The 22,582-nt window shown below is 38.7% G+C and overlaps 1 protein-coding gene across 3 annotated transcripts in view; it reads right to left on the bottom strand.

The window, feature by feature from the left end:
• Positions 1-1,195: 1,195 nt before the first annotated feature.
• The window catches only part of CCDC171 (coiled-coil domain containing 171), a gene marked incomplete at both ends in the record, with an annotated part of 355,055 nt that continues 333,668 nt past the window's right edge, over positions 1,196-22,582 (bottom strand). For all 3 annotated transcript variants that reach the window (XM_079707044.1, XM_079707043.1, XM_079707042.1), the window contains one exon: positions 1,196-1,414. In XM_079707044.1, the coding sequence (XP_079563170.1) occupies positions 1,196-1,414 (219 nt within the window). The remainder of the gene's footprint in view (positions 1,415-22,582) is intronic.

A 22,582-nucleotide genomic window follows, 5' to 3' on the forward strand; every position in this document is an offset into this window, starting at 1 on the left:
CAGTCTGCCTAGCGATACCCAACAGAACATCACTTTGTCAAGCCACAAAGCACCCAAAAGCTTGTCAAGTAAGTTACCAGAAACCTCTTTGTGGTTAGAACTCAGCTCCTTCCTGCTTGACCTATTATTTGATATTTGACCACTTGGTTGCAAGACACTTGCTCTTTCTAGCTGAAATGTCACTGGGGCATCTTGTCAGCTCCCCGACATCTCGGCCTGACATACAATTTTACTTTTGTGTGCTACAAGGCAGAAAATGCAGGGCAATGGCCTTGTTTTAAATTCTGTCAGCATCAAAGATGGGCGTCACTCTTGGGTCCTACCAACAACACAAACAAAAAAGGAGTCTATTTTGAAGGTCAAAACAGCCATTACCTTGAAGTTTTTCAGCTTATACAAAATATATTACCTGCTGTACTGGTGTGGGAACTGTCCTTAAAAAGTGCCTAAACACACCACAGACATCTTCCCAGCACAACTGCACTACTTTCTTATCAAATGCAGGCTTGATAAAAGGATGAGTTTTCAGTGCCTGCAGGGACCAGATTCAGCAGTTAACTTAACTTGTTCAAATGGGCAAGTGGTATCATGTAGCTTTACAAGGAGCAACCTGACCTTCTCACATTGACCAGGAGTGACATTATTGTGCAGGAGGAGAAGCAGTCACATCATTTCTGTTTTGCACAACCTGCTTAAAGTTTGCAACTAAATGCTTGTCTTCAGTTGAGCTGACAAGAGAGAAGAGGGGGCTCAGTGAACCATGGCAGGGCTGCCATGAAATGACAGGAATCATTGGCATACATTTCAAATAGCTCTCTCAATCCTATTAAAGTATTGCAGTCCTGCTTTAAAATAGACAAGTATGAAACAACTTTGATAGATAGAGACTAAAATGGCTTATTGATTTTTTTTAAGTCTGAAGGAAATTACCCAAAATGTGTCATTCTTTAACATTTAAAAATATGTTACATAAAAATGAGCAACTGTGGTAATAAATAAAACTTAGAGGGAAAAAAAGTTGGTTATTTCATTATTCAAGGAGACATAGATACCTGCACACATCAAGGTATCACACAATTTTTAAAAACCCACGGCCACTTGTGCTGAAACAAAATTCAACTGATAAGAAAATCCCCCTTCAAAACAATTTTAATTGTACTGTAAACTCTTCCTGCATCCTTTTTATTTCATAAAGTCATAATCCAATCTGAGCTGGTCTCTTGGCAGTAGCAGACATCACTGGAGAGGACTGAGATGACGACACGGGCGCAGGATTTATAAGTGTCTCCTTTAAGGAAGTGTAAGTTGTGTCAGGTTCAGCTTTCAACAGCAAAAAATTCCCAACATAAACTGTGTCAGCAGGAAGAGCAGCTCTTGAAGGAATGGAGAGATTTGAACGGTCTTGTGATTCTGTCTATGATATAAAAAAGAAAAGAATAATAAACATAGAATTGAAGACGCTTAAACAGACTCTGATACCATAAACAGAGAAGTGGACTAAGAATCACTGTAATATGGAATGGGGTGGAAATTGTCACTTAAATAATCTATATGATAATACATAAATATGAAATTATTTTCCAAGTTGTGATTGAACCTCATTTGTTCTATATCATAAACTTGTCAGGACATCAGGTGTTTGCCTAGACATTAACACTTGGTATAAAACTTTTATCAAGTTATTGAATCAAAGGGTCAGTGCAATCAGGCATTTTTACCTCTGCTTCCATCCGCTGGCAAATTACAGAAACCAATGCTAATAATGTTTTCTCATTATGCTATATAATTGGGAGATTAGACTGCTTAGAAAATGAACTATGGATATTTATGTTTTTTAAGTTATCAGCCGGGGGACTTATTTAATTGAACAACATAGTACAAAGAAAAACAAGTTAATCCTAGTGCCTTATAGAAAACAGCACACCAACATATAAAATGCCAGTGAGATGAACTTTTTGTCTTTACCTTTAATAATACTGCCACTCTGTTTTAATAAAGACTGTTTCTGTTACGAGTATTTGGAAATCATATATCAAAATACGGGAGTGCAACATGAAAACAATTTGTCACATATTTTAAAACATTACAGTTACCCAGAAACTACTGGAAATCAAACTTAAGAAACCCACACACTCATTAAGTACTTAAAAACAGAATATTTTGTTGAAGCTATAATTTAAGCCTTATGTAGTACCAGTAAACAGTAGTTAGCCTTTAACATAAATGAAATTTTACCAGTAAAGCAGATAGGTGTTATTTTATGGCTTTTATAGATAGTAGGAAAATAGTAATCAATTGTATATCAGGGTTTTCCACATTCCCAGCAAATAAATGTTGCTGAGGTAAGTGTAGTCATAAGTGTATCCACTATAAACCACTTTTTATACTGCAGAGTTTTTTTTTTTAAAAACACACAAACATCTTTTTGGTAGATTCTCTTATGGTTTTGACAACAAAATAGCGTGAACTCTAAGGATCTGCTTTATTATGTCATGTTACACAAAACCGTTTCTACATGTGAAAACAAGAAGGAAGCTATCTCTGGCTTTAGGAATGTATTAGAAATTCAACTGTTGTATGTGTTACCATTTTTGTGGATGTTTTTTAAACTACAACTGGAGAAAAATCAATGGCTGCATCTAACACCTAGTTCAGCAATTTTCTTTGATCTCCGTTCTTTTGATTTCTTGATACTTCCACTGCAAGCCTACAGCTGACGGAAATCATCTCTTGTTCTGCTGGAAGTTAAAAAAAAAAAACTCACCTAAAATGACCACTTGAATGGCTTTATGAAGAAGGAGAGGATTTAGCTTATCCTTGCAGAAGGAAAAGAACTCCTGAGGTCTTGTGTTGACCCTGATTAGAAGCACTGATGAGGTTTCACTTGCAGAACCTTAATGCTGGGCCTAAGCATATCAGTCCAGAACCAGAACAGAGGCATCTCATTACGTCAGCGGCTCAAGGTATAGATTCCTGTACTTTTCCTGCTGCTAGAACCATCTTTGGTGATTTTTTTTTAGCCACGTATCTGAATTGGAAGTGTTATTACTTGATTGATTTTGCTGCTGTAAAGACTACAATGCCATCTACTAACTGATTCTGCCAGACTTAGGGGTGAGAGGAATAATGGAAGAGCAGGAGATGGTGGGGCAATCATACTATTTATTATGATAAAAAATATTGTCAGGCAGCCTTCAAAATTTTGTTGTTACATCTTTATAAATACTTCAAATTCTGGTCTAAAAAAACTATATATGAAAAGAGAGGAGTGTGCAGAATCAGACCAAGGAAGGTCACCTACTCTCTGCAAGTATTTTCTTCTTGATGCTTTAGACTAGAGAAAGGCAACTGTGCCAAACTGACCAACCATGCCTGTTTTGCAGTGTTAGATAGATGGATATATATTTTACTCAAATCTATATTCTGTACTTGAAGTTTCCTTTTCTTTTCTTATGAGTCCATCAACCTAACTCGTTACACATCCTTCAGGGAGGTCTCCAACTGCCCATCTCCCCTTAATATATTCAGTGGATCTTGGAACTCTACAAAGGGGCCCCTCTTTTGCCTTTTCTGATCTTACTTTTTCAAATGCCTATTTCCCACCATGTTGTCTGAAAGCATTTTTTAAAATCTAATATAACATTTTTGACTAAATAACCTTGAAATGGGGTATTGAGTATTTCTCTAGTATTTCAAGTCAGAGTCTCACTTTTTGCATACTGTCTTCTGACCTTATGTCCTAAACATGGGAAATAACCTTAAAAAAGAGATTTCTTTCAAGACTTTCACCCCTCAAAAGATAGGCCTTCCATCAAGTAAACAGACTTACTTTTGTGTAAATGAAAACAATTATTTTTCTGTTACTGAGGTCATTTGCTACACTTCATACACTGCTAGAAAATAATCTTTTTCATGAAATAGGATAAAATTTGATTTTAAGTCACTTAATAGCTTAAAAACAAACAAGCAAAAATTCTGGTGAAATCTTGATTTGAAAATAGGATGTTAAAATAACAAGTAAATATGAACTATTTTTCTTGTTACAAATAATATTCAGAAATATATCATAACACTTCTTTTTTTGCGGTACGCGGGCCTCTCACTGTTGTAGCCTCTCCCGTTGCAGAGCACAGGCTCTGGACGCGCAGGCTTAGCAGCCATGGCTCAGGGGCCCAGCCGCTCCGCGGCATGTGGGATCTTCCTGGACCGGGGCACGAATCCATGTCCCCTGCATCGGCAGGCGGACTCTCAACCACTGCACCACCAGGGAAGCCCTATCATAACACTTTTAATATAACACAGAGAGTAAAAGAGAGTTAAATAACTTTTTATTAGAGACCATTAAAAGTTAATATTCAGGGTTTCCCTTGTAGCACAGTGGTTAAGAATCCACCTGCCAACGCAGGGAACATGGGTTCAAGCTCTGGTTTTGGAAGATCCCACATGCCACGGAGCAACTAAGCCCGTGCGCCACAACTACTGAGCCTGTGCTCCAGAGCCTGCAAGCTACAACTACTGAAGCCCGCGCACCTAGAGCCCGTGCTCTGCAACGAGAAGCCACCGCAATGAGTAGCCCGCGCACCGCAACAAAGAGTAGCCCCCGCTCGCCACAACTACAGAAAGCCCACGCGCAGCAACGAAGACCCAACACAGCCAAAAATAAATAAATAAAATAAATAAATTTATTTTTTAAAAAGTGAATATTCACCATCTGATGTTATATTTTAATCTGTGCTCATTTAAGCTACTTTCTGAACTGCTGAGGTGTTCTGGTAGTCTCTCATGTAAATTCAAATTTAAGCAATTTCTAAAAAAGAAATTAGTTACCTTAAATAAAAGCTAGGTGTCATGTGAATCTTTATGGAGGCACTTTTATTTACTCAATAAGCTGTAAATGATTCTATTTGAACTGTTACAGTCCATCAGCTAAATATACATTCACAATACAAAATGTGCCTACTAAATTTCTGCATTTTAGAAATCTTATGAAATACAGTAATTAGACATGTCCATTAACCATTTTTCAAGACTTTAATATCTTCATTTTCTAAGGGTGTTTTTTTTCAACAACAAAAATAAAGCATTAGTGTAATAATAAGATAATGACTCAATAAACTATCTATAAATCAACGCCACTTTGCAGACCAAGGCTTCTGAAACAATGACACTAAGCCATTTGTCTCCTGTGTAGCATTTATGATCAAGTCTTCTAGAATCTAGTATTATAAAAAATGAGGAGTGATGCGATTTAGTAAGCCTGAATAGTATTGCAAGGAGATTATGCCAGTCACATAGTATGATGGAAAGAGTATTAGACTGGAGATCAGAAGACTATATTTTTCCCTCCCAGTTCTGCTATAATCTAGCTGGGTCATTTAGGCAAATGAATTAGTCCTCCTAGTTCTCACTTCCCTTGCCTATAAAATGAGGAGCTAGACTCTTTCCAGCTCTGAAGTTCTACAGGTCCACCATGATTCCAACCCATGATGACATATGATATAAGGTTAACACCTAACTTTTGTGAATAATTTAACCCAGAAATCAGAGTTCCCAAACATAATTCTTAAGATTTTGAGGGGATATGGATGGGCCGTTCTTAAGGGGAAGGAATACATACTGCACATGCTTCTTAAAAAAAGCCAAAGAGATGATAAAATTAGCCACAGTTTAGATGATGTGGCTATATGCAATTAAATTCTGATACATTTTTCATTACTTCGACCTCCATGATGATGTTTTAAGCCCTGTAAATTATTGACTGATTTTAAGTAGAGTGTGCGGCTCTACGTAAACTGATGAAGGAATCAAAGTACCCACAGAGGGCCTTACAATGAGGCTCCCTCGCCATTTCTACTTTAGCTCCTAATATGTTCTTACCACTAGAGCCTTAGTACTCAGAACACAGAATACTTCAAGTTAGTTAACCAAATTTTACCTGTCTGTTTTCCAGTTCTGCTGTGCTGGCCTCATAGGATGCTGCAGTTTACGCAGACAAACCGAGTTGACAATAATTACATATACAGTCTTCTCTTGAGGAATGCTCAGTTATGTACCTGAGATATGTCTGTCTATCTATCTCTCCATCCATCCACACACACATATACATGTACCTGATAAATATATCTACACACATATACTTGCTAATTTGCATATATATGTGTGTATATATATATACATATACATATATACACCTGCTACCATATCATTAAATATTTATTCCTTGTAATTATCAATTCTAACTTTTAGTTACCAATGCCAAAGCCGCAGAAATATTTTATGCATTCCTCTCTCCGTAAGTTATTAAATCTTAGTACAGACCAGTTTGGCTCTTTAGCTCAGTGACAACAAGATAGCCTAGGTGGGGATATGTGAGTCAGTCAGCAGAGCAGTGTAAAGGAGTCTCCAGATAGAAGAAAACAACCTGAGAGGTCTGGGTACCTAGAGATCAAGAAGGAAGGGCAATATGGAGGTAGAAACAAATCAGAAAAGAGAGGTAGAAGACATTAATTATCAACTTGATTCACACCACAACAATTTAGTCCTCAAGCAGACATTCAGCACTGGTTCAAGAGCCAAAGCTCTTAAGACAGACTGGTTCAGTTTCAGCCTCAATAACATGGTTAATGTAGTAGATTAATTGGATTATGGCTTCGATTCTTCAGGCTTCCTTATAGGCATGCCCTTTGCCATGTGACACTGCAGCTGTGTGCAGCCTGGTTCACAAGCACTTTACTTCCTTGTCCAGCCTCATCTAGCATTTCCTCACTTGTACTCTGTAATCCGGTTACATGGAACTTGTGAGTCAGGATATATGATGTTCCATAGTTCACACCTGCCTCCGGTCTGTCCACTGTCTGGGATACACTTCTACCCTATGTGGGGTAAATGCCTTCTCCACCTTTCAGACTCTGTCAAGGTTCCCCTCCTTGTAAGGCCTTTCCAGATCCTTGCCCCACCCTTCCCCAACTACAGTTAGCTGCTATATTCAATCACACATTGGCATTCCTTTATGAATATTTATTTTTCCATTTTCACTTATTTGTATACTTTTATCTCCCCAGAAAACAAGAGCACCTAGTGTAATGGAATCATGATTTTGTATTGCTAGCACTTAGCAGAGTATCTGGAAATAAGATTTCTAACTGATGAATGAATGAAACCACTCATGTTATTACTTCATGGTTTTGGTTTGATATTTGGTTATTTCATGTATATACACATTATGTCGCAATTAAAAGTAGCACAGTATAGTGGAAAGAATATGGGCTTTGAAACTGAAGAGGCCTCGGGTTCCAAACTTGAGTCTGCCATGTATTCACTATGTGATCTTAGACATGTTACTTAACCTGTGTGAGCCTGCATCCTATCCATAGCATAAGAAGAAACATCCCTCATGCAGTTGTTATAAGAATTAAGTGAAATAATATACACAAAAATGCATAACATACAGTAGCTCCCCTTCACCTCTCTTTCTACTCTTCTCAAGTGATAATAAATTCCAAATTTTTAATTATAGCTAACGTGTGAACATATATGTCAGGTACTGTGCTAGGTTTAGCTTTATAGGCATTATCTCAATTCTCAAAGCCACTCAGTGAGAAGGTATTACTATTACCCCATCTCACAGTCGAAGAACTAGGGCTCACAAGAGCGGAAAAAACTACTGCACGTTGCACAGACGCTTGGTCAGTGGTGAAAAGGGACATGATTCTTGATCCATGATTCTTCTCCCCTTATGCTTGGCCACTACCTCATCATGCCACCCAAGGAAGACATGGTCTCAGGCTTATTTATATCCAGAGCTGCTTCATAAAGACAGCAAGGGCTCAACACATCTCTGTGAAACTGGAAAATAAAAGCACACACATTGTACTAGAGATTAAAAGTAGATGTTTATATTTTTGGTAAATATATTTTCTCATAGTCCATTTGAATGTCCATGGTAGTGGAGTAAATAAATAGATTTTATGACATTTACATAAAATAAAAGTTCTAGCCCTTTCACCAAAGAAGCTTATGTGTTGTTATATTCAGAGATAAAACTCAGCACTGAAGTTTTAAATTACACTAGAACATTTAAACTTTATTTTTAAATTACTTTAAAGGTGTCTTATGCCTGACAAGATAACAATTCCCATTTTCTTCTCTTAGATGTTTAGATTTCCTGACATGATTGAGGTTGGAAAAAAGAGTCAAAGAATTTTCCCAGATGGCTTTTGTTCTTTCTTTTCCTACTTTCCTTCACACCCCTGTGCTCCCAGTCTGCTCCTTTCCTGACAATTCTGGTATACCTGACAGTAGAGAATGCCAGAAATGGCCAGAAAATGCAAAAGAGACCATGTTCCCCCTGTATCTTAAGAATGTATATTTTCAAACAAACACAGAGAGAATTTGAAATGTAAATATATCCATAAACTCAAGTATACAGAAAGGGACAAAACTGAATAAATAAAAACTTAAGCACACTATACAGAAAAATGCCATTGCAAAACTGAAATGACAAGCTGATAAAAATATGCACAACACACATGATAGCCATAGAGTGACTTTCTTAATTCACAAAAGGCTCATGCAAATCAAGAAAAAGAAGAACCTAACTGGAAAATAGGCTTGGGACAGTGTATTTATTAATATTGGGTTCAGCTGTAACAGAAAACTCAAAATGTTGGTGGCTTTAATAAGATAGAAGTTTATTTCTCTCTGATATGGCTATATGAATCTACCAGGAATCCAGACTGCTTCTATCTTGGGCTCCACAGCCTCAGTATGTAGCTTCCACCTCAGGGTCCAAAATGGTTGCTCAAGTTCCAGCCATTATATCTGCATTCTAGCCAGAAGAAAGAAGGATGGAGTAAAGGAGGAGGTATCACTTACATTTGAAAACACTTCCTAAATTCTGTTTACACCCCATTGGCCAGAACTTAGTCATATGGCTAACTTAGTTTCAGGGGAGTCTGAAATATGTAGCTTTTTCCCTCCCTGAATGGCCTGGGTAATAGTCAGAGGTTTTGTTACAAAGAAAAGAGAAAAGAGATCAGGAAGCCACTGACAGCCTCCGCCTCAGATATATATTGGCTGTTTGGTGGAGGACGCAGAAATACAATAACCAATAAACATATGAAAAAGAGCTAAACCTCATTCATAATTAAAGAAATGCAACACAAAACATGACAATGAAAGCTTGCTTTTCACCTATCAGATAGCCAAAAATTTAGATGTCTGATGATACCCACTGCTAAGAGAGGGAAACAGGCAAGTTCCTACCACGTAGGCAGGGCTGTATGCTGGTGCAATCTTTCAGGAAGGTTGCACCTGCCTTGATCCAGCAATTCTACTGCTAGGCATTTTTTCTATGGCTACACTCACAAAAGCTCACCAAGATGAGCATACAGATGTATTCATCAAAGCATTTTTTTAGGAAAACATTTTATAAATGAAACTAAAGGGTCCATCAACTGAGTGTTATTTAAGTGAAGTATGATACAACCATATCATATAACAATTTTCAAAACTGATGTAAATATGTAAGTACTGATGTAGAAATATGTCCAAGTGAAAGAAGAAGGTTCAAGACACTCTGTGTGTGTGTGTGTGTGTGTGTGTGTGTGTGTGTGTGTGTGTATAAAGAGAAAGAACCCATTTGTATTAAAAAAAAATAAGTATAGGGAATTCCCTGGCAGTCCAGTGGTTAGGACTCCGCGCTTCCACTGCAGGGGCCCTGGGTTCGATCCCTGATCTGGGAACTAAGATTCCATAAGCTGTGTGGAGTGACCAAAAAAAAAAAAAAGGTATAAACACATACATGCATACACATATCTTTTTTTCTTTCTGGAAAGGGAATCACAAGAAAACTGTTAATTATTTTTAGAAAAAGGGAATAAATTCGAGCGTGCATTATGAGGAAAAAGCTTTGAAAGCCCCAAATTTTCTTTCCATGTTTTTTATCTTTAAAACTACTGAATCATGAACAAAGGCTATGAAGTGGCAGTTCAGAGAGGTCAAAATACAGCTGATTAACAAATAAATGGGAAAAATGGTAACCGCCAATAGTAATCAAAACTGTAAAGGAAAATGAGATGTTTATTGCCAATCAAAATTCGATTTAAAAGATTATGATACTAAATGTTAGTGAAGGCATTATAAAACAGGCATTCATAAATTGCTAGTGATTGTATAAATTGATAGAACCATTTGGACTATAACTTGGCAACTGTCTTGAAATAGTTAATACCATTTGACCCAACAATTCCATTTATGATTAGTTTACTAATATTAATAACAGACAAAAACTGGAAATAATCCCATACTCAACAATAGAAGTACATTTAAGTAAGCTATAGCCACTTGATGGAGTATTATATGGCTGTAAAATTTACAGTTATAAACGGTTGGATAACATGGACAAATGCTTAAGCTTGACCAGGAGTCAGAAGCCTTTTTCTGTAAAGGATCAGATAAATATTTTATGCTTTGCAAGCCATATGCTCTCTGTTGCAAGTACTAAACTCTGCTGTTGTAGCCCCAAAGGAACTATAGACAATATATGTAAATAAATTAGTCTGGCCATGTTCCAATAAAAGTGCATTTATGAATGCTGAAATTTGAATGTAACATATTTTTCACATCGTGAGATATTAATCTTCTTTTGATTCATTTTTCAAACATTTAAAAATGTAAAAACCGTTCTTAGTTCTCAGGCTATACAAAAACAGGTGGCAAGTAGATTTGGTCCACAGGCTGTGCTTTGCCCACCCCTAAGCAAGACTATATGAGTGAAAAGGAGACGTGCAAAATTACATATGATACTTTTGTGAGGTACTGACATTGTAGGAATTTTTTTCCCTAAACTTCTGTATTTTCCAATTATCTACAACAAGCATGCCTTACTTTTGTAACTAAAAACCCTTCATTAAAAAAAGACTAATTTTGTATACACTGAAACCCATATTTTAGTATAGTTAGGACTCTGAACTGTGTGGTCAAAATGAAATGTAATTGGTTTGTTAAAGGTCTCAGAGGGGAGGTTTTGAACCAAGTGTTTTGCAAGTTCTGAAAATCGGATTTTAATTTAGCTGAGAACACTCTGTTATTTCAACATTTTCAGTTATCTAACTCATATCCACAATCTGACATTAAGTCTACACATACACAAATAATTTTATGAAATAACTTGTACCTCTACTCTGCACAAACGCAGCTCTTTATGTAGAGTGGCTACTTAACAACTTGTGTGCCTTCATTTTACTCCAAATAGCAATTCCAGCTGCCAAACTACAACTTCTGTGGTCAAAATGTACACATGTCACACTCTCTCTGGGAACTATTAGGCAAAAGTTTGCTGACCACTTTTTCATTACTGAAGAATTTCCTCTTAAAGTTATAAGCTCTTTTTATCCAATGTCAAAAATTAGTAATAATCTGGAAGCTATAAACTTCGACCTTTTAGCAGCATGTTTTTCTCTGAGTGGAATTACTGACCACGCATGCACTCAGGTAAAGGGGGCAGAAGGAAGGAAAAATCATCTAAAATTTAAAGGTGTATGAAAGACGATTTTCCTAAATCTTACTAACATTGTGTCAGTCACATATTTCAACAAAATTAGCAATAAATTCACATTTTAAAAGTTGAAACCCATTTTTTCCATGCCCCTCCTTTCCACTGCTGGTTTAAACCACGTTCCCTCATTACTCCACTATATCACACCTAGAATCCCCAGCAATTCTTCACGAGATGTTGCAAACAGTCTTGATTCCCCCACTGACCACCCAAGGGATCAGTCCTATATCCTCCAGGGCTGTTGACCCTCTGACCAGTGCCAGAGCTGGGCCTTTCTGGAGGGACTGGTTATATTCAGTTGAAAGAATGTGGCCTCTCTATTTTTCAGTGAGAGAGGGGCACTTCAGAAGTAAGACAAATCATGTGACCTGGAGTTCACATGTGTGGAATGCCTTCAAATCACAACAAGCACTGGGGAGTATGTTCCAAAACAAACCACTTAGCTGGCAATGACATTTCCTTTACATGATAGACAGGAATGTTACTTCTGATAGAACCAGGCCATTTCCAGCAGTCTCAAACTGAACCCATCTCTAGCGAGAACATATTATTGAATTGTGAGAATAATGCAGCAACCACAAAATTCCAAAATAATATAGCTATAGGTTGTATCTCAAGAATCTGCTCCCTACATGACCAATTCCATATGACAGACTTTCCCCATGGTTGCATAAGGCATAAGGCATACCTAAACCCACACTCATCATTAGTATCCTAAATTAGCTCTATTCATTAATTCTTTTAATAGATATCTATTAAAAGAATAAAATCAGGGCTTCCCTGGTGGCGCAGTGGTTGAGAGTCCGCCTGCCGATGCAGGGGACACGGGTTCGTGCCCCAGTCCGGGAGGATCCCACATGCCGTGGAGCGGCTGGGCCCGTGAGCCATGACCGCTGAGCCTGCGCGTCCGGAGCCTGTGCTCCACAACGGGAGAGGCCACAACAGTGAGAGGCCCACGTACCACAAAAAAAAAAAAAAAAAAAAAGAATAAAATCAAAGATTTAACTACAAGTGCCTATAAAGTGTCAGACACTGTTCTTGGTACTGGGACAGCAGTGAAATACACACCAAAAAAATTCTCTGCCCTTAGAGAGTTCACCCTGTCCTTAACTACCTGTGTCCTGAGCCAGTTCTCCTTAAATTACAATTTTCTCAATGCTCTAAAATCACACATCGGCTGTTTTCCTAGTGTTACGTTTTGATGCACAATGGCGCTGAGAGTTTGCCAGACACATTGTTCCATGGACACAAATAAGGTCCCAGTAATGAGTCATATTCCCCTGGTTCTTCCCTGACCTGCTTACACATGACCTCAACCTCCCCGTCAAGAGTTGCTGGGTGCCTGCAATCCCTCCATCAGGCTCTGCCTCCAACATATTAGGAGATGGGCTCACAGTGCCATACGGGTGACATCTCTACCCAGCACTGGCCCTACACCCACCCTTCCCTCTCTGTCGTCTGAAAACTGTGGCAACTCTGACTGGAACCCAGTGTCTCACACTGTCTGTCATAAAACATTTCTTTCAGCTTCCACCTGTAGGCATCTATTTCCAGATGTCAGTCCCTAGGCCTGCACGGAGGAGAAGCACTAGGCCATTCACTCCATTTCCATCGCCACCTTTGGGCACCTGCCCACAAAACCTCTGCTAGTCCTTCAACTGTCACCAAAGCCCTCGCTCACGTTAACTCCCGAAGAGCCTGCACGCCACTTTTTCACAAGGGCCTTGACTTTGAAACGCAGCTCAGGTTCAGGGTAGGGTATCCACAAGACAATGATTTTGACATAGGTTTCAAAGCTCTTTACTAAAATTTTTCATCAGTTATTTAAGTGCCTCATCACTTTCTCTAGCTTATAAATGCACTTTTAATTTTTGTAAACAAGTCATCCCTTCAGGCTTATCTCTATCTCCTACTTCATGTCTGTGTTATTGTATACATGCTTATTATTTGAGAATATTCAAAGTTGCTCTTGAAGATGAGAAAAAATAGGCTAGATGTTAACTCATAATAAGTGTTAAGCACAGAGAACGAATCAGCCGGTAGTGTCAGACAGAGGCAGAATCCACACGATAGGAATAGATTGTAAATTAGTACCCTGTAGGACAGGCTCCTTACAGATAGAAAGGGAAGGAAAGAGGGAGAGATGGGTCACCTCTAGGCTAATGTCATCCTCAAACTTCCCCCAGAACTGCAGATAAACCCAGAGCTGTCCAGCTACCTAAGTGGCAAGCTACAATGACTGGCCAGGAGTATTTGTCAAGGCAAGTGTGGATAAGTGGTCCCAGGCACCTTCGGTCACCCAATCCCCCTTTCTCAAACCTCCACCCTGGTCCTCATAACCTCACAAAGAATGGAGAAGGCTAATGTAGCCGAGAGAGAGGTCATATGAACACCATAAAAGCAAGGCATCAGGGAGTATGGTCCGTCTCCCTGCTGGCTCCCTACCTTCCACTTCTTACTGTGTGTTTTATTGACAGATTGAAACCATGTGATCTGAGGATCCTAATTTCGTCTGTGAGACCTCCTGTTCTGTGACCTCTGGGATAACCTGTTTGGTAGAGTACTCAGTGACTACCATTACATTAAGGCAATTTCTCATAAGCCACCTTTGCCCCCCAGTACTAATCAAAACACTGATCCTGAAGAAAGCCCTGCCTTCTCCTATCTCAGAGACTTTGTTTCACACTGCTTTTTCTATTTAAAAGGAGACTTCTTTGTCAGGCTTTGACAGTTTTCACAGCTCACCTCAGGTATCACCTTGCCCTCAAACTCCCCCTGCCTTCTAACCCCCCACATTTGGGTTATGTGCCCCTTCTTTGCATTATAGAAACATCCCACACATACTGCTTTTATAATAGCACAGCGTCACAATCTGCTGTTTGCTTAATTTGTGGTGTTTAATACAGTAGCCACTGGCCACATGTAATTGCTTAATTTTTAATTAATTAAAATTTAATTTAATGTAAAATTAAAAATTAGAGTTCCTCAGTCACACTAGCTGCCCTCCACGTGCTCAAAAGCCATGCCTCCACCATCACAGTAAGTCCTAATGGTCAGTGCTGCCTTGGAGTGTCCCTTCCTTGGAGGCATAGGCTAGTTTGTTTGTTTGTTTGTTTGTGTATTATCAGTGGCTTGACTAGTGACCGGCACATCGCAGGCACGCCGTATGTTTGCTTATTGTTCACCAAATGGACTGCTTCTAATCCATATTCCAAAGAAAGCCAACAGGAGGGCATGTTTTGATATAAAACTTTTCTCTCTCTGAAAAATATTTTTACTTCACAAAGTTTAATTTTCATTCTTTAATTCTAACTTTCTCTGATTTCTCCTTTCTAAAGTGTCCAAAGTTTCAGAAGGAACCTCACTGTTCCTTTCTGTGTTTATCTTTCCCAACTTTCTGGTGAGTGTCATCACGGCATTTCACCTTAGGCCGCTCTGAAAATGAAGGAAAGAAGCCTGGGACAAAAAGACAAGAGGACAGTTACCTTGGCAAGTGTCCATTCACAAGACACCCAGACCAGAATCCTAGCTCTCTTGAGCTAGGTTTTCTATATCAGAGAAAAATGCATTGCTTATCCTCTTTAATTTTCAATTTTTATACTCTCTTGAGAAAAAGATTCTATTATCAGCTAACTTTAGAGGCAATCTAATTGTTTGATGTAAACCTTCAAAGTTGCCTTTGAGTTGAATGTCTTCTGCTTGGGCAGAAAAGGGGAAAAGAGGGAATTTACATTCACTTTGCTAAACATTAGCATCTTTTGTTCAATCATTTGAATGCAGGACAGTTCCAGGAAACAGCTTAGAGAACAAGAGTTGACACATACAGTGGAAAATCTTTTAAGGTGCTTGGATTCAATGAGGGAGAAAGTGAGACGGAACCATATTTCAGCTCCCTAACTGTGCTCCAGTCTGCGGGAACTTTGTGACAGGTCTCTGTCTCTCAGCTACACTTGACTGGCTTTTGCTGACATTCAGCTGTCAGACAGCAACCCTCTACCAGGCCCCTAACATGCTCCACAGCTTCACCCAATTAGCTCGCTTTCACTTGACATGGCAGCAAAAAGCTTCATAATAGGTGGTCAAGGTGTACCGTGTCTGCCTGCCCTCGCACTGCTCACATACAGCAAGATGGTTAACTACTTTCTTCTTGCTTGTGAGCACATAACTAGGATGACTACAGTTTAGTCATTCCATCTATTGAATTGGACAGGAATCTAGGAAATACTACAGTGATGCACTAAGCTGCTCAAAAACAGACCTCTAGATGACTAAAGTTAAATTTCAAATCAGTTCCTTAGGCCCTTCTGAGAGGAAGATATGATTTGTAGGTTATCAAAACTTAATATCGACTAGCAATCAATTTACGGCTGTTTTCCCACTATATCACAAATAATAGGATTGTATAAAGATGACCTGGGATAGAAAAAGCATTTGACAAGTAAGAGCAGAAAGGTCTAGGCACAATTCAGGAGTATGGAATTTAGCCTTTGCTCATAAAAATATACTTTCTTGACAAACTCAAAAATTTTTCTATAAATTTTTGTCATGCTACTTAGCCTTTCAGATGAAATACATTGTACTTGAAAATACATTTGGCAAAGAAATAAAAACTCTTATACTTATTTTGAAAAATGATCTGAATAATTTACACATTTTCTCTCATCTCCCAATACATTCAGACATAAGCATATAATCCATTTTCACTTATTTGCACTCTGGAGATCTGAAAATTATTTTTTTAATGTTACGTAAAGAAAAAGAAAAGTAATATAAATTGTACCGCCTTTGGTTTCCTGCATTTATTAAGCCATGTGATGAAGAGGCCACCAAAAAAAGTCACTTTATGATAGGACCCTTCATTATTGACATCCAAATTCAGATTCTTGTAGCTATTACCAAGATAGAGTTACAATTTCAATTCCAAGTATCCTATCAGTAATCAAAGCTGAAAATCTAATTAAAGGAATGGGAATTCTAGCCTTCAGCACCATGAACTAATGCTAGTAGAGATTTACCACTACTTTACACCAGGCAAAGTAGAGTTTAAGTATACTTTGCCATCCTATATGAATCAGATGAGTCTCAAAGCTTTTGGAGTCAAGTCTGTAAGTAGCAGTGTTTCTGTGACATGCCTTCAAATTGAAGGAAATCTTTCTCTACATAAAATGCTTACTTGTTGTTTTGAACACTGCTCACTTCTTACTAGAAGCTCAAGGCAGGGACAGATCCTAACTGAACTGCTGGGCAATTAGGAAACCACCCAGCATCCATTTTATTCATTAAATCCTGTCAATGTTTCCATCTATATCTGGCCGCAGCCTAATTCTTCTCCATCTCCACTGTTACTACCCTCACACAGGTGATTCTCACTTCTCACTTGGATTTCTTTATTATGACTTATCACAATTCATTACAAGTATTCATGTATATGTCTGTCTTCTCACAAAAACCTTCAGATCCCTGACAGAAGGTCTCTTATCTCATCCTATTAAGGGTGTAATATAATACAATGCTTAAGAGTGAGGACTTTGGGTTCACACTGCCTAGGTTCAAATCTTGGACTCTACACTGGTAGTTTCTTCCTCTGAAAGGAGGAGATAATAACCCACCTTAGACAGGACAATTAGGATTAAATTAGTAACATACATAAAGTGCTCAGCACAGTGGCTGGCACATAGTAAGCATTCAATAAATACTGGCTGTTGTTGTTATTATTCTTACTATAACATCCTTAGAACTTGGCAAAGTACATAGCACATAGCAGGTAATAAATGCACGGTAAATGAATAATTAGGTATTCTTTTTGATTATTGTTTCATTTCAGGATGATGTAAAGAATAAAAATTGTTCATGAACAATATAGTGATCCTTTAGGCCTGAACCCAGATGGTGGAGTAGAAGGATGTGCTCTCTCTCCCTCTTGTAAGAAGACCAGAATCACAACTAGCTGCTGGACAATCAACAGGAAGACACTGGAACTTACCAAAAAAGATAACCCACATCCAAAGACAAAGGAGAAACCACAATGAGACGGTAGGAGGGGCGCAATCACAGTGAAATCAAATCCCATAACTGCTGGGTGGGTGACTCACAAACTGGAGAACACTTATACCACAGAAGTCCACCCACTGGAGTGAAGGTTCTGAGCCCCACGTCAGGCTTCCCAACCTGGGGGTCCGGCAACGGAAGGAGGAATTACTAGAGAATCAGACTTTGAAGGCTAGTGGGATTTGATTGCAGGACTTCAACAGGACTGGGGGAAACAGAGACTCCACTCTTGGAGGACACACACAAAGTAGTGTGCACATCGGGGCCCAGGGGAAGGAGCAGTGTCGCCAGGGGAGACTGAACCAGACCTACCTGCTAGTGTTGGAGGGTCTCCTGCAGAGGCAGGGTGGGGGGTGCTGTGTGGCTGTGGCTCGCCTTGGGGACAAGGACACTGGCAGCAGAAGTTCTGGGAAGTACTCCTTGGTGTGAGCCCTCCCAGAGTCCACCATTAGCCCCACCAAAGAGCCCAGGTAGGCTCCAGTGTTGGGTTGCCTCAGGCCAAACAACCAACAGGGAGGGAACCCAGCCCCACCCATCAGCAGTCAAGCAGATTAAAGTTTTACTAGCTCTGCCTACCAGAGCAACAGTCAGCTCTACCCACCACCAGTCCCTCCCATCAGGAAACTTGCACAAGCCTCTTAGATAGCCTCATCCACCAGAGGGCAGACAGCAGAAGCAAGAAGAACTGTGATTCTGAAGCCTGTGAAACAAACATGACATTCACAGAAAGACAGACAAGATGAAAAGGCAGAGGACTATGTACCAGATGAAGGAAAAAGATAAAACCCAAGAAAACAACTAAATGAAGTGGAGATAGGCAACCAACCAGAAAAAGAATTCAGAATAATGATAGTGAAGATGATCCAGGACCTCAGAAAATGAATGGAGGCAAAGATAGAGAAGATGCAAGAAATGTTTAACAAAGACCTAGAAGAATTAAAGAACAAACAAAGAGAGATGAACAATACAATAACTGAAATGAGAACTACACTAGAAGGAATCAATAGCAGAATAACTGAAGCAGAAGAACGGATAAGTGACCTGGAAGACAGAATGGCGGAATTCACTGCTGTGGAACAGAATAAAGAAAAAAGAATGAAAAGAAATGAAGACAGCCTAAGAGACCTCTGGGACAACATTAAACGCAGCAACATTCGCATTATAGGGGTCCCAGAAGGAGAAGAGAGAGAGAAAGGACCAGAGAAAATATTTGAAGAGATTATGGTTGAAAACTTCCCTAACATGGGAAAGGAAATAGCCACCCAAGTCCAGGAAGCACAGCGAGTCCCATACAGGAGAAACACAAGGAGAAACACACCGAGACACATAGTAATCAAACGGGCAAAAATTAAAGACAAAGAAAAATTATTGAAAGCAGCAAGGGAAAAATGACAAATAACATACAAGGGAACTCCCATAAGGTTAACAGTTAACTTCTCAGCAGTAACTCTACAAGCCAGAAGGGAGTGGCATGATATACTTAAAGTGATGAAAGGGAAGAACCTACAACCAAGATTACTCTACCCGGAAAGGATCTCATTTAGATTCGATGGAGAAATCAAAAGCTTTACAGACAAGCAAAAGCTACGAGAATTCAGCACCATCAAACCAGCTCTACAACAAATGCTAAAGGAGCTTCTCTAAGTGGGAAACACAAGAGAAGAAAAGGACCTACAAAAACAAGCCCAAAACAATTAAGAAAATGGTCACAGGAACATACATATCAATAATTACCTTAAACGTGAAAGGATTAAATGCTCCAACCAAAAGACACAGGCTTGCTGAATGGATACAAAAACAAGACCCATATATATGCTGTCTACAAGAGGAGACCCACTTTAGACCTAGGGACACATACAGTCTGAAAGTGAGGGGATGGAAAAAGATATTCCATGCAAATGGAAATCAAAAGGAAGCTGGAGTAGCATTACTCATATCAGATAAAATAGACTTTAAAATAAAGAATGTTACAAGACACAAGGAAGGACACTACATAATGATCAAGGGATCAATCCAAGAAGAAGATATAACAATTATAAATATATATGCACGCAACATAGGAGCACCTCAATACATAAGGCAACTGCTAACAGTTCTAAAAGAGGAAATCGACAGTAGCACAATAATAGTGGGGGACTTTAACACCTCACTTACACCAATGCACAGATCATTGAAAATGAAAATAAATAAGGAAACAGAAGCTTTAAATGACACAACAGACCAGATAGATTGAATTGATATTTATAGGACATTCCATCCAAAAACAGCAGATTACACTTTCTTCTCAAGTTTGCACGGAACATTCTCCAGGATAGATCACATCTTGGGTCACAAATCAAGCCTCAGTAAATTTAAGAAAACGGATATCATATCAAGCATCTTTTCTGACCACAACACTATGAGATTAGAAATGAATTACATAGAAATGCACAACCTACCAAGACTGACTCAGGAAGAAATAGAAAATATGAATAGACCAATCACAAGCACTGAAATTGAAACTGTGATTAAAAATCTTCCATCACACAAAAGCCCAGGACCAGATGGCTTCACAGGCGAATTCTATCAAACATTTAGAGAAGAGCTAACACCCATCCTTCTCAAACTCTTCCAAACAATATCAGAGGAAGGAACACTCCCAAACTCATTCTACAAGGCCACCATCACCTTGATACCAAAACCAGGCAAGGATGTCACAAAGAAAGAAAACTACAGGCCAATATCACTGATGAACAGAGATGCAAAAATCCTCAACAAAATACTAGCAAACAGAATCCAACAGCACATTAAAAGGATCATACACCATGATCAAGTGGGGTTTATTCCAGGAATGCAAGGATTCTTCAATATACGCAAATCAATCAATGTGATACACCATATTAACAAGTTGAAGGAGAAAAACCATATGATCATCTCAATAGATGCAGAGAAAGCTTTTGACAAAATTCAACACCCATTTATGATAAAAACCCTGCAGAAAGTAGGCATAGAGGGAACTTTCCTCAACATAATAAAGGCCATATATGACAAACCCACAGCCAACATTGTTCTCAATGGTGAAAAACTGAAACCATTTCCAGTAAGATCAGGAACAAGACAAGGCTGCCCACTCTCACCACTCTTATTCAACCTAGTTTTGGAAGTTTTAGCCACAGCAATCAGAGAAGAAAAGGAAATAAAAGGAATCCAAATTGGAAAAGAAGAAGTAAAGCTGTCACTGTTTGCAGATGACATGATACTATACATAGAGAATCCTAAAGATGCTACTGAAAAACTACTAGAGCTAATCAATGAATTTGGTAAAGTAGCAGGATACAAAATTAATGCACAGAAATCTCTGGCATTCCTGTACGCTAATGATGAAAAATCTGAAAATGAAATCAAGAAAACACTCCCATTTACCATTGCAACAAAAAGAATAAAATATCTAGGAATAAACCTACCTAAGGAGACAAAAGACCTGTATGCAGAAAATTATAAGACACTGATGAAAGAAATTAAAGATGATACAAATAGATGGAGAGATATACCATGTTCTAAAATTGGAAGAATCAATATTGTGAAAATGACTCTACTACCCAAAGCAATCTACAGATTCAATGCAATCCCTATCAAACTACCACTGGCATTTTTCACAGAACTAGAACAAAAAATTTCAAAATTTGTTTGGAAAAACAAAAGACCCCGAATAGCCAAAGCAATCTTGAGAACGAAAAATGGAGCTGGAGGAATCAGGCTCCCTGACTTCAGACTATACTACAAAGCTACAGTAATTAAGACAGTGTGGTACTGGCATAAAAACAGAAAGATAGATCAGTGGATCAGGATAGAAAGCCCAGAGATAAACCCACGCACATATGGCCAACTTATCTTTGATAAAGGAGGCAGGAATGTACAGTGGAGAAAGGACAGCCTCTTCAATAAGTGGTGCTGGGAAAACTGGACAGGGACATGTAAACGTATGAGATTAGATCATTCCCTAACACCATACACAAAAATGAACTCAAAATGGATTAAAGACCTAAATGTAAGGCCAGAAACTATCAAACTCTTAGAGGAAAACATAGGTAGAACACTCTATGACATAAATCACAGCAAGATCCTTTTGGACCCACCTCCTAGAGAAATGGAACTAAAAACAAAGATAAACAAATGGGACCTAATGAAACTTCAAAGCTTTTGCACAGCAAAGGAAACCATAAACAAGACCAAAAGACAACCCTCAGAATGGGAGAAAATATTTGCAAATGAAGCAACTGACAAAGGATTAATCTCCAAAATTTATAAACAGCTCATGCAGCTCAATAGCAAAAAAACAAACAACCCAATCCAAAAATGGGCAGAAGACTTAAATAGGCATTTCTCCAAAGAAGATATACAGACTGCCAACAAACACATGAAAGAATGCTCAACATCATTAATCATTAGAGAAATGCAAATCAAAACTACAATGAGATATCATCTCACACCAGTCAGAATGGCCATCATCAAGAAATCTAGAAACAATAAATGCTGGAGAGGGTGTGGAGAAAAGGGAACACTCTTGCACTGCTGGTGGGAATGTGAATTGGTACAGCCACTATGGAGAACAGTATGGAGGTTCCTTAAAAAACTACAAATAGAACTACCATATGACCCAGCAATCCCACTACTAGGCATATACCCTGAGAAAACCATAATTCAAAAAGAGACATGTACCAAAATGTTCATTGCAGCTCTATTCACAATAGCCCGGAGCTGGAAACAACCTAAGTGTCCATCATCGGATGAATGGATAAAGAAGATGTGGCACATATATACAATGGAATATTACTCAGCCATAAAAAGAAACGAAACTGAGCTATTTGTAATGAGGTGGATAGACCTAGAGTCTGTCATACAGAGTGAAGTAAGTCAGAAAGAGAAAGACAAATACCGTATGCTAACACATATATATGGAATTAAAAAAAAAAAATGTCATGAAGAACCTAGGGGTAA

Source organism: Hyperoodon ampullatus (genome assembly GCF_949752795.1).
Source record: "Hyperoodon ampullatus genome assembly, chromosome: 6".
NCBI lineage: Eukaryota > Metazoa > Chordata > Mammalia > Artiodactyla > Ziphiidae > Hyperoodon > Hyperoodon ampullatus.